Here is a 12,784-nt window from a genome sequence, read left to right on the forward strand (position 1 = left end):
ACACACACACACACACACACACACACACACACACACACACACACACAGTCCCTCCTCTTCCTCAAGCCAAGCCGATGCCACAAGTGTTTTACAGTTAAGAAACATTTTGCCCTATGTCCAGACAAAGCACTTACTCTCATGTCCACACAACCACATGGAGAGCAGCACGTAGGAGAAGCCCGGAAGAAACTTCTGCCAGACTTCCTCACTTGCCCAAGCAGCCTCATTCTAAAAATACTCAGGGACTGATCAAAATGAGGCTGTGAAAACCACCCCAGGTACAGCTTGGTGGAGCCACTGCTCTTGATCTTGCGCCGGTGATGAGTTTACCACACACACTCAGTCACTGCAGCCAGCCTCTGCGGGATGGTTTGCAAAACTTCGCACGCATCACACAAGGCAGGTTAAAAGGAAAAAGTAAAAAGAGCAAGCAAGAGATGCACTGAGATTTTTAGCTCTGTTGCTGGCAACCAGCTGGTCTCAAATTTTTTTTTTTTTTTTTTTTTTTTTTTAAATAAAACTGTACGTATACATATACACACACACACACATATATATATACACATACATATGGATACGTAAACTATCAAATTCATCCCATAACTGCATTGCTCAGAAGCTCAGTTTTTAGTAACATGGGGAAATAGATGGAGGGGTACCCACCCATGCAGCTGAGAATCAAGGAAGTATTTGAATCCATAAAAAAAGAAAGATTTTAGGAGAGAGCTGGTCTTGATTTGCACAGATGAGACGCTTTCTAACACGTTCCTCCCCCCATCCACACACAGCACACACGCACACAAAAGAAAAGTTGATGCATTTCAGTTTCTGTCCCATCACTTAAGCACAGATCCACGGCGCTGCCTTACCATTCCCGCACTCAGGCAGTGATGAGACTTTGCTCAGAGGTGCAAGGTCCGCCGCGCGCAGCCGCACCTATTCCTCCCAGCAACCTGGGCACAACACGGCCGCCTCCAGCACCCTCCTGGCTGCGTGTTTGCCGAGCCCAGCGCTGAAGTCATACGTACAGAGAGCCCCATTTCCTTTCTGTACGGCTGTGACTTATGTAAAATGCAGTTCCTGAATAGGCACACCGAAATAGAAATTGCTCGCCGCTTAAGCGACATCCTGCTCTTGTTTCAGATGCTACAGCAGGCCAGCTTATACTGCCTGGAAATATTCTAGTTTCACATCTCCCTCCTTTCCTAGGAGCTGCTCAACACGCAGCCTGCAGCACGCCCAGGTTAAATACTGATCACTGTACCAAAGAACTACTGACAGTGCTTGCTGTGGCCAAACTGTCCCATTTCAATAAAATTAGCTGAGCTATTGCTCACTGTAACAGCCTATAGGATCCCAATTTACAGCTAACCCCAACTTCCTCTCCTTTGTAGTGTTCATTCATATCAAGGGCATAGGTTAGTGCTCTCTCTCTTGCCTTTTCCATCTAAAGATATTGAAAATAAAGAGCAGGATCTAATTTTAAACACTACAGCCCGTGCCTAATTTACCTCCATTTCCCAAATCTGTGCTCAGCACCTTAAGTGGTAGCTTCAAGAGCAGCACCCTCAAGCCAGAGTGCATAAAGAGCAGGTCACAAAAGAGTCAGCTCTCAATCTAATAATCTAACAAGACAGGATTTCCAGCTTTCCTAATTACTCTGGCAGCTTTAAACACACTAGAATTATTCAACATCCTCCACACACGACATCCTGGCATTTTCAGGCAACCCCTCCGATTCCCTATTCCCCAGTTTTTGCATCCTGGACAGCAGCACTATAATATGCAATCTCAGTACATCTCAAGCTCATTTGTCCTTTCATTGGTGGTGGATTTCATGACGTGCCAAGATGCACACATTTACTGCCTGAGGTGAGCATGTTCTTCAAAGTCCAGAAGGTACCTAAAGCACTGCCCTTTGAAGGTGGCACTAATTACTATGAAAACAGCAGTACTGTTTCCTTTGTTTTAGAGACACATAAAATAGATTAACAGTCAAGGTTTATATGCTGGAAGGAACCATTAGGATCATTTTGCATAAACCTCTGCATAACATAGGCATAAATTTCAACAAGTACTCATCCCTTGTGCAGAATAAGTGAATGCCACAATTTTATCACCAAAGGACATTTAAACCATCACTCCACATTGAAGTCCTGAGGATCCTAGTTCTCCTGGTGAGCCCTTTCCATAGCCAACTACCCTTCCAGCTCTTGGAAGAAGGCCAGCTGCCATTTTCCTTTTCCAATCTCTTTCCTTTTGTAGTTTGACTCATTTTCTATTCAGTTTCAAGCTTTAAATATCTGTAATCTTTCAAACAAGAACTGTATGAAGAAACAGAAGGATGAAATAGGTACAGGTGAGCTTACAGCAAACCTGGAGTCTCATCAGTGCCTTGCACTGTTTTTTCCTCCTTTTCATTGTTAGAGCAAAGAGGAACCAAAAAAAAAGACAATTTTAACATGCTGCGTATTCTCTTCTTTCTCAAATTTGAAATACATGTACATTTTCTTTAATCAATTCAATTTAGTCAAGAAAGTCAATAATATTGAACTGTTACAGCTTAAGACCTAGGAGGAAAAAAGATGGTTACACACCTTTCCTGAAGCTGCACTCAGCCTGCCCTGGCCTCATCTAGACTCATCTGGTGAAGGGACCTTCACAGCTGTCCCACCAGAGGATGTCTTGGGCTGGCACATCCTGTGTCTGTGAGGGACTATATCACAACCATAACAGTGGTGGCTCTTCCATTATGGAAAAGCACATGCCCACATGCTGCCCAGGCCTAGGAGAGTAGAAACGTGTCTCACAGTCACCATATATGCAAGATCTCCTTCCTCCTCAGGCACGTCGCCCAAGAATGCCAGAGATGTTCCACCAGCACCAGGCAAGTCCTACCACGAGTTAAAGCTGCCAGTAATGGCTGCACAGGTAACACAATCCTGCTATGGTGGTTTTAACTAGCTGTGCACGTAGGCATTCCTCCTGCTGACACACACAGGTAACAACTCCCTGGATCCTGCATCAACACGCTCAGAGAAGGCAAGCTGGAGATGAAAACAAGAGCATGCTCAAAGCAAACAAACAAAACAGCTGGCTGTGTTTGCATGGCTTGTGAAACCCACCATTGCGATCGTATCACTCCTTAGGCCACAGGGCCACGCAGGGCCTCGGTAACCAGGGAGTGGTGCTCTTTGAGTAAGGCATCCCAAAGCTCAGCTGCAGGCATCAAGGTTTTGGGAGGCAGCTGCATGTAGCACAACGCATTGCCTACAGCAATGGGGATAAGAGCAATGCCAGCACCCTCCTCAACCAGATGGCATGTTCCATAGCTCCACAAAAGATGCTGGCCATACATTCCACACATACCCTGTCCTCACTTTCCCTGTCCTCTGTCTAGCACACAGATGCTTTCAAGATGACTCAGAATCTACTGTTAGAGTTGATGTGGCCTGGGCCTGAAACAGCCCTTCCAAGAAGAAGAAAATGCTCCACACCCACCAGGACAGATCACAATTCCTAGCACATCAAGTGGATGGCACTGCTGGGGTGTGAACCACTGACTGTCAGGGCCATCATCCTTCTGGCCTGCCTGGTGACCTTTGCTCTGCAGGGAAAAATCAGGTGCTAAAGGACTGTCAGCAGGTGAGTTGGCATTTCCTCGGTGATCACTCAACAGCATCACATCATCCCAGCTCTACTGGACCTGAGAATTTCACAAGGCAAGCACAACCCCAAGCACAGGCTGATAGAAGGCACCCAGTGGCAGCAACTGTGAAATAAGGTTCATAGGATCAGAGCTAAAGAAGATCTCAGCGCCATCACTGATTCCAAAGGCAATAAAGCTCATCTGCGTGCTCACATGTTTGTGGACCTTTTCTTTCCCCTCAAGCTTCATCAAGCACTATGTAGCATTACAGCAGAAAAACCAGCACTAAGAACTAAAGCCTATTTTTCGTCTTGTCCCCTTCTCTTGAGAAACCCAATCTGTTCACTACTTAGTCATTTTAAAACATTTGAAAATGCTTTGTTAAAAGGAAATTCAAACCAATTTAAAGTTCTCTCTGTTAGCCAGACCTTGAAAATCTGGTACGAGAGCAGGGCAATGGATGCACCAAGCCTAACATTGTCACAGCCTAAAGGATGCTGCTGACCACAAACAACCGTGACTGCAGGCCCCATCAGCAAGTTCTCCAAATGCTCAACTTTTAAACCAAGGAGCTGGAGTCAAATCCACTGTGCAGTGCACAGTTTCAGGAAACAAAACTGAATTATGCAATAAAGCAAATGCAGAACACCTGCGGAATGTGGAATATCCCAGTCCCCTGTGATCAGACAGCTTAATGAATTAATTGTACAGAAAGGAATTTTTTTTTTTATTATTCCCTGGGAGCTTTTTTTTTGTTGTTGTTGTTTTGTTTTGTTTTTTTAAATACAACTGTGGAAGCTGAATACACACAAGTATCAGAAGTCTGCTGTATTAATTACTTAGCAGAGTGACTTCCTTCCCAGATGGACAGCTTTCTTGCATACATTTTGTGGTGCCTGATGTCACCTTGCCGACAAGCCTGAATCCCAGGAGAGCTCCAGCAAAGGAAAGGCTCCCTGAAGCCAGGTGGCTCCACACATCATAAGCACATGGTAGACAACTCCAATTACTTGCTTGCAGGCAGGGAGCCCTCCCTAGGAAAGTACAGCTTCAAGTGTTAACCTTTAAAGCAAAAAAGATGTTAGAGCCAAATTGAAAACTAGGATTTCAGAGGCCCTTGCTATGAGCACCAAGGAAGCTCCCCATTGCCACCTACAAGATGAGCTTGTAACCTCAGGTTTTAGGTTGCACTCAATACTAAGGATTTCTGCTGAGACAGAACAAAACTGATGTGGGAAGCAGTAGAGGGGTCCAACGTATGGACCTTGATCTCACTTGAGTATTGTGACCCAGAACAGCCATTTACAAGCCAAGAAAAACCAGGGTTTGCAAATATCTGACAGTTTTTCAGCTATGCCGTCATCTCCTATACTCCTGAAAATCCACCTCAGAAAGGGAAAAAAAAAAAGAACAATAATCACCTGCCAGTCAACCAAGCCCTACAGAAATCATTGCGATTGCAAAAGCTTAGCAGTCACACACACGCTCACGGGGCTGTACCTGGACTGCTTTTTTGGTGGCGGCGGTGGTGGTGCAAACTCCACCCCATTGCTCTTGTCCTTAGGGAAGTCAAAGGAGAAAGATAATGACTTGCTGATCCCAGCCTGACTCTCCAGCACTGGGCAGTCTTCCACAAGGTCAGCGCCAGCCCTTCCATTCTCAGCTCCCACTGCCCATGGGTGGGTTGAGAGCTCCTGCTCTTCCTCTTCTTCCTCCTCTTCCTCTTCCTCTATCCGGCACTGCTTGGCCCATGTAGGGGTGTAGTATTTCTGCCTTCTGTCATAGGGTGAGCCTGCCAGGCTTCTGCTGGACTCTTCCACAGAAATCCCATTAACGTGAGTGCATGGAGAAGAAGATGTCCTGAAGGTACCTGTATCCGCACAGCTCCTTGGCAGCTGAGCCCCAGCTCCATCCTGACTACTGGTGTCACCAAGCTTTGTCACAGAGGAACTGACTGGGGATACATGGCTTTCCTCACTGCCCTGCTGGCTGTTTTTGGACATCTTTGGGGGGATGGCTGGGCTCTCCATAACTGTGTTTTTGGTAGGAGCTGCCAAGTGAAACCTTGGGCCATTTTCACTTCCAGATGCTTGAAAAATCTCTCCAGGCTCGACAGCGGGTGATGAAGTCCCAAAGTCAGGGTGGGAAGCAGGGCTGACACATGGCCATTGAACGCCCACAGCAGAGTCAGGGCTGCTGAGAAATATTGTCTTGTGGTCATCCTCCGTGTGCGCAGCCATAATCGTTATCTTTGCTGCCACTTGGGCTGTGGAGTCCTGGTGCTCCTTTTCAGCACCCAGCAGCCAGCTCCCATCCCTCCACGTGCCATCGGCCTGCTCCTTGCCACCGGCCAGCTTCTCTGCATCCACACATCCACCAACCCCCTTCAGCTGGGCTTTTTTCCTCTTGGTGCTCTCGGCATAGATGGGATCCCCACGGGCCGGCTCAGTGAGGCGGGCACGCTGCGGCTCCACCAAGGCCTGCTGGGGAGCGTTCAGTCCCTCAGGCCTGGAGCCTCCATCCAGGTCTCTGGGGAGAAGCAAGTCATCCTTCTCCCGGCACGGCGCTGAGGCAGCCATCTTGCTGCTGCTCTCAGGGAGGGCAGCAGTGTCAGACTGACGGGTCGGCTTTTTACTCTCTGCACACAAGGTGTAGGGGAGCAGATCGCTCCGCTCCTTCGCTATGCAGAAGGCCACATTCACAGCCCTGCGCTCCTCCTCACTGAACTTCGCCGCCCTGCCACTCAGCCTGGAGAGCTCCACAGTATCCCTCTGCCTCCAGCTGCGGGGAGCCAGGCTCTCTCTGTGGGACTCTGCGATCGAACAGTACTCTCCCCCTTCCCCTTCGACACCAGAGCAGAGGCGGCCACAGTCACCCTCTGGGGGTGAAAGGTTTCTGCCAGAGCTCACAACACCTCTGTCCCCCAGATTAGGGCAGAGGGGCCGATGTGACAGGGCAGACTTGTCCTTGGCTCTTTCCTCTTGCTTGCCCACCTCGCCCACCAGCACCAAGCTGTGGATGGAGACGTTCCTCTCCACGTGGCTCTCCAGGCCACGCAGGCCCACCATGGAATAGCTGGGCGTGCAGCAGGACAGGCAGTCGCGTGGTGGGCTGTGCAGGAAGGGTTTTCTCACGCCGCTGGCTCCAAACCCATCGAGGCAGATCCGCTGTGAGTCGCTTGACTTCAGAAGGAGATGTTTACCGGAAACCATTCCCCAGCCAACCTGCGCAGGCCAAAGAGACAAGCGTGCTATCAGCACAGCAAAATGAAAGAGAAAGCTACACAAGAAAAAGAACCAAAGGAAAGTTTACCACCATTCACAGCCTGTTCTGTGCTGTGCTCACCCACTGATGTCTCCTGTGAGGCTTTCCTACTTGTCCTGCTTCCCGCACCACTTGCATTACCAACAATGGCAATGCACTGGAGAAAGGCAACCTCCTTTCTCTTTGTATAGGTTCACTGCCAGAAACATGTCCAACCTGTCATCCTGTCTGTGAGTCACCATGCAATTAAAGATTCAGAGAGGGAAGGAGTATTTGCGCTTTCCTCTGCTATTTTCGCTTCATTTCACACCGCTGCTCCAGAGCCAAATTCTCTGGAGCACAGACACTATAGACTTTCCTTTCTGTCATAGATTTTCCTGTGACAGCAGCTTGGTGACACCCAGCAGGAGGGACTGGGGAGTAGAAGGAGGAACATATCTGAAATCTCTTCACCTGAGAGAGATTTACACCAATTGGGTCTCACAGCATTGCTTCCCAGAAGTGAGGGAAAAAAATTCACTAAAGTTCCTCTGCCTCAAGACCGTCAGACTTAACTCAGCTCAGTTCTTAAGATGGAAAGCCAAGGAAAAAACTGGATGTGTAGTACCTGCCAACCCATGGCCAGGCTGCAGCAGCCCTGTTCCTCCATATCACTAGCTATCCACGAGGCAGTCAGGCTATGGTTTCTGGGACACCAAGCTCTGCGCATGGCCTGAGAGCAGAAGATTCTGAGGCAGGAGGGGACCATTCCCACACCTCACATGTGCCTCCTGCAGTGACACTCAGCTGTAGCCCAAGGACTTCTTTCCAGTAGTTTTTTTCTAGGAAAGTAACTAACCCACGTGCTCATTTAAGTTCCTATGTATGTTTTTAAGCTCCTTTGCACTCACAAGCAATGTTTAATTCCGCTTTAGCCAAAGATAATTTGGGAAACCAACACAGCTCTATAAACCTGAGTCAAGACCAAAAGGAAAAGCAGTGAGAATGGAACGGTTTTATCAGATCCTCCTAGTGTTCCTGAGCGGAGGTAAGTAATGGGAAGTCATGCTTTGACTGGATTAATCATTACCTGTGACAGATCTGAATTCATATTCACATCCGCCCACGTGTCAGAAACATCTGAGTTGATCATAGTTGGCTTCACAGCAATGGTTGGCTTGGAGAACACAGAGGTATTTACGCCTTCGTCTTCCAACGCTGGGCTCTCGGGCTTGCTCCTACCTCCATTCGGGAGCACGCCGCATGCTCCCACGTCTGGGGGTGTTTGCAGCCGATGGGAACTCTTTGGGTTGAAGCAGTTTTTACAGGAGCCAGGCTTCCACACGTGTTCCACAAAGTCACTGCACGCAGACATCTTCAAATCCTGGAGGCTCAGAGCAAGAGCCCAACGCGTCTTCTACACTGTCCTCCGCTGTTCATTTTGCAGTTGCTTTTAAGGTCACCAAGTTATCTGGAAAGGCACAGCACTGCCTGGTTAGTTTCAGTATCCACAAAACAGAAAGAAAAAAAGAAATGGAATGATCTTTAATAGGACAGGTGATAATTACACTCATTCTGCCCTCGTCACAAAGGCACATTGTTTACAAGGCTTTCTTCACAGCTTAGCTAAAGCCCACACAATCACTTAAAAAGCCTCAACTTCTAAGCATAACTCTGCAAGAGAGAAGACATCAAACAAGCAGCATTCCTACATGATTTAATTCCCTGTTTAATGAGCATGCAGAACCAGCCTCACGCAAGGCTTAGATCAAGGGGAAGGGGAAGAGGTCTTGGAAGAGCTGCTCACAGCCTTGCAGAGCAGAGCCAGGTGGGAAAGGTTTCCTTCCCAAAGTGACATCCTCTCTCTGGAAAAAAGCATGGAGATAAAATCATAGAATCATTAAGGTTGGAAAAGGCTTCTAAGACCGTCAAGCACAACCGCCAACACACCCCCACCATGCCCACTAACTGCCCCTCAGTGATACAGGGACCAGAGTCGGTGACTGTAACCAAGGGGACTGACAACAACTGTCCTTCATCCAGAAGCACCACTGTGGTTCCTGCAGCTGCACACAAAGGCTTCTCTCCCAGCCAGACGAGCAGCAGGGCTGGGGCTGGCACTGATTGCAGCAAGTGCCTGGCAGAAAGCTCGCATCCGCTCTGCCAGGAGCCACAAATAACAGTGTCAGCTTGCTGAAACGATTCATTGTCTGCAAAGGGAGAAGCGCTTTGCTCTTGGATTACTTACAGACAAGGATGCCTTCCCATCTTCCTTCCCCAGGAGGAAATGCCCCAGGAGGAAGACATTCCTGCATTCCTATGCCCCCTCCCTGCACGGCCAGATCTGATTGCGTTCAGTCAGTAGCTATCTACAGCTAACAACTTTGGAGATACTTCAGAGATGACTCCCACAGAGCTCAGTGGATTAGAGAAGAAAAGATCAGAAAACGCAACTGGACCAGGAAAACTGCAGCTGGCTGCTGTGAGCGCCCTGCCACAGAAGCACCCCGTGTCGCTCTGGGGTTCTTCCCTGCATCACCAACCTCAGGGCACCAGCTCCTAGCCAGCAAGCTGGTGCTTGCAAATCAACCAAACCAAGATTCCTTCAAGGGTCTCCAAGGGCACGTGCACTTTCCATCCGTAAACCAACAGCACCAAAGTAAATCTTACCACCTGATCCTGCCAGGCTCTCACCATGCAGACACAACACTATGGCTACAGGCAACTTCGCACCTGTACACCTTCAGAACCAGATGCGCTTCTGTCACACTTTGATCCTCTCTGGATACAGCACGGGCACTTGGCTCCCAGATGGAAAGGGGGGAGAGCCAGTAAGAACTCAGGGGGGACAAAGCAAATGGGAGAAACACTGGCCCAAAAGCATCAGCTGAATCCAGTTGGCCCCCCTGTTAAGGGGGCTCCTACTGCTTAAGGTACCTGCAGGCTGGTGCTGTCAGGCAGGCTGATAAATTGACAAAAAGGAAATCAATGAGATTCACAAATCAGATAGGAGGATGTCTCACTCTTTACAGAGAAGAGACTGTTTTAGGCAGGTTTTTCCGTAGATTTCACAGACTCCAATCACTTTTAGACACACACCCAACACCTCATGCTTCTACAAAATTCACATTATTTGCCAGGGAAGAACAATGACAACAAAATCCCACATCTTTTTAAACATGACCGCACTCTCACTTTGTTTCCTTTCAGATGCAGCAAGCAGCAACCAGCCCTCCATCAAGCCGGGGATTGCCTTCAGATGTGGGCTGCTCACCAAGTCAGGGGGCAATGATCCAAGCGCCCCATTATTCATTTTATCCACCCGACCGAGAAAAGAAAAATTAACGTGCTACGATGCAGGGATGCTGAACGCCGGGAAGGCAGCCGGGAAGTTCGCAGCTCTAATGGCTCCTGCATCACGCGAAGGTAGTTAGCAAGTGTCCTGATGGGAGATAGCAACGGGGGAGGGAAAAAAAAAAAAAGCAAAAAAAAAAAAAAAAAAAAAAAAAAAAGCACCACACAAAGGAAAGGCAGGGAGCGGAGTCGGGGAAAACCCCTCATTCCCGGCCCACAGCCGGCGCTGCGCCGCTCAGCCCGGGATCCCCTTCCCGCAGCCGAAGCAACGTTCCCAGTCGGAGGGCAGTAGGAGTCCGGCGCGGCTCGGATGCGCCCCACAGGGTTTCATCGGAGCGAGGATGCTCCGGCCACGAGGTCCCCCCAGGCGCCGACCTGCCCGAAGTTTCCCGAGAGGACGCTTCGCCCCCACCCCCCAGACTCCATTGAGGTCTCCCCGAGCCCGGCTTTGTCCCGGCGCTGCCCGCCCCCGGCCCCGCCGCGCTCACCGCGCTCCGCTCCGCACTGCCGCCGCCGGGCGACTGCGAGCGCTGCTCCGCGTGGGCCGGGGGTAGCGGCCGCCCCGCCCCGATCCGCCCCACCTCACCCTACCCCACCCCGCCGGGAGGCAGCGGGAGCGGAGCTCCGCAGCCCACCGCCGCCTCCGTGCTGTGCGGTTGTGAGCGTTTCAGCAATTCGGGATCTGAGGAGTAGGGCTGCAGGGAAAGGAAAAGCCTCCCCGCACAGCTCGGGGCTCTCCATGCTCTGCTTTTTCCAGATCCACATGTGATCGGTTACTAAAACAGCCCAGAAACGCCACATTAAGAGAATCGCAGGAAAACACGGGATTCCTCCGCTTCACTTGCCACATTGCTATAAAGAAGTCTGCCCAACACACCTCCCACTTCGCCTTTCAAGCAAAGCACTCATTTGCTCACCACCAATTCACTGCATCTCTTTGCAGTGCCAGTGCACTCACTCAAATGAGTGCATTCACTCTCAGAAACACATTAATCATGACTGAAACCTTCTTTCTAGCCATGTTTCATCTGTGCAAAGGGAAAGTCACCCTGGAAAGTCATCAGCACCACCTAGGTTACACACCTGAGGATACAGGTGCCTCAATCACAAAGGTTTTCAACTGGACCCTTGTCCCAAGTCAATGGAGCTGGAGCATTTCAGAGCTGCCAGGAGCCTGTGTGCTCACTGCCAGTTTCCCTGGCAGCTCCCCGGGTCTGGCTGGCACATCCATCCACAGCTGGAGATTGCCATAGAAAATGACAGTCCCCATCTCTGGGGTAGACTGTCCTGAGATGTCCACCCCAGGTGGAAAATCCTTTCCCATGCCAGAGGCTTTGGGGTTACAAATTAGTGAAAATTCATTTGTTCCAGTGAAGTCATAGATTCATTAAGGTTGGAAAAGACCTCTAGGTTCACCGAGTCCCCACCATGCCCACTGACCACATCCCTCAGTGCCACATCTCCACGGTTCCTCATCACCTCCAGGAATGGTAACACCACCACCTCCCTGGGCAGCCTGTGCCACTGCATCACCTCTTTTCGAGAAGAAGCGTTCCCTAATATCCAATTTGAATCTCCCTGAGGGCAACTTGAGGCCATTCTTTCTCATTCTAAAGTCATTTTCTTCTTATGTCCAAAGACAAGGAAAACAGTGCACCCTCACATTTTCAGAAAACTATTGTTGTTCAAGGACTGAAATCAACGATGACAGCTTTTTGGGTGGCTGTAATCTCCCATGATTTTTTTTCAATACAGCGTTCAGTGTTGTTCATGATGGCATTTTATCAATGGCCAAGAATTGCAATATTGAGGCACGTATACTTGGAACTGGCCTTTCTGTGCACCCTGTACCTTCTCCCACTCCATTTTTTCCGTTTGCCATGCCCCTTTTTGCAAGCTCCCACGCAGCATTTCTCCTCTCCCTTTCTTGCAGAGGTGTGTGGGCTGACCCATTCCCAAGGTTTCTCCTTGGCCCTATGGATGTTCCATCTCGTAGGAAGAATGTACCCTGGGACCAGGATACGTAGGTACCAGGATCCAAAAAAGTCCTAAAATCCGAACCCCTATAAAAACGATCAGCCTTATTAGCCAAACCCTAATGTAGTCTCAGAACCACCCACCATGGGAATGAATCACTGACCACATCTGGAGGTTCACAGTGTAGACAGAGACCATCTACCTTATAGAATCTCAACCACTAACAAAATCCCATGCAGAACCGACAGCCCCGTGCCCATTCACGACTGGCACAGTGATGCCTTTGCTTGGGGGGCTGCAGCAAAGGGGGGCTGTTTTCTCCCTGCCGAAGAGCAACAGTGGCTGCTAAGAAATCACAGATAATGGCCCTTTTGATGGATGCTCAGCTTGTGCTTTTGGGATGCAGCAGTCGTGGAGGGGCTGGGAAGGGGGAGGCAGTGCAGAGGCGTATGACAGTGCTGATAACAAGTGGGCTTTGTGTGTTGTGCTCAGGGCACCCACAGCTGCCCCGGCCTCCTCTCCCACCCGAGGTAGAAGAAGAGCACTTCATCTGCAAACAGC

The 12,784-nt window shown here is 49.6% G+C and overlaps 1 protein-coding gene across 2 annotated transcripts in view; it reads right to left on the reverse strand.

The window, feature by feature from the left end:
- PRAG1 (PEAK1 related, kinase-activating pseudokinase 1) overlaps positions 1-10,756 on the reverse strand; it is a 19,644-nt gene extending 8,888 nt beyond the window's left edge. The window contains exons 1-3 of one of the 2 annotated variants that reach the window (XM_042811979.1): positions 10,735-10,756; positions 7,983-8,363; positions 5,150-6,873 (exon numbers count right to left, since the gene is read on the reverse strand). In XM_042811979.1, coding sequence (XP_042667913.1) covers positions 5,150-6,873; positions 7,983-8,267 — 2,009 coding nt within the window. In that variant the 5' untranslated portion in view covers positions 8,268-8,363; positions 10,735-10,756. Of the gene's footprint in view, positions 1-5,149; positions 6,874-7,982; positions 8,364-8,699; positions 8,757-10,734 lie in introns of those variants that run through there. The other variant, XM_042811980.1, reaches the window with a different exon arrangement.
- Between the last annotated feature and the right edge of the window lie 2,028 nt (positions 10,757-12,784).

Source organism: Centrocercus urophasianus, unplaced genomic scaffold (genome assembly GCF_019232065.1).
Source record: "Centrocercus urophasianus isolate 14NV4802_14NV808 unplaced genomic scaffold, USGS_Curo_1.0 seq_13, whole genome shotgun sequence".
Classification (NCBI taxonomy): domain Eukaryota; kingdom Metazoa; phylum Chordata; class Aves; order Galliformes; family Phasianidae; genus Centrocercus; species Centrocercus urophasianus.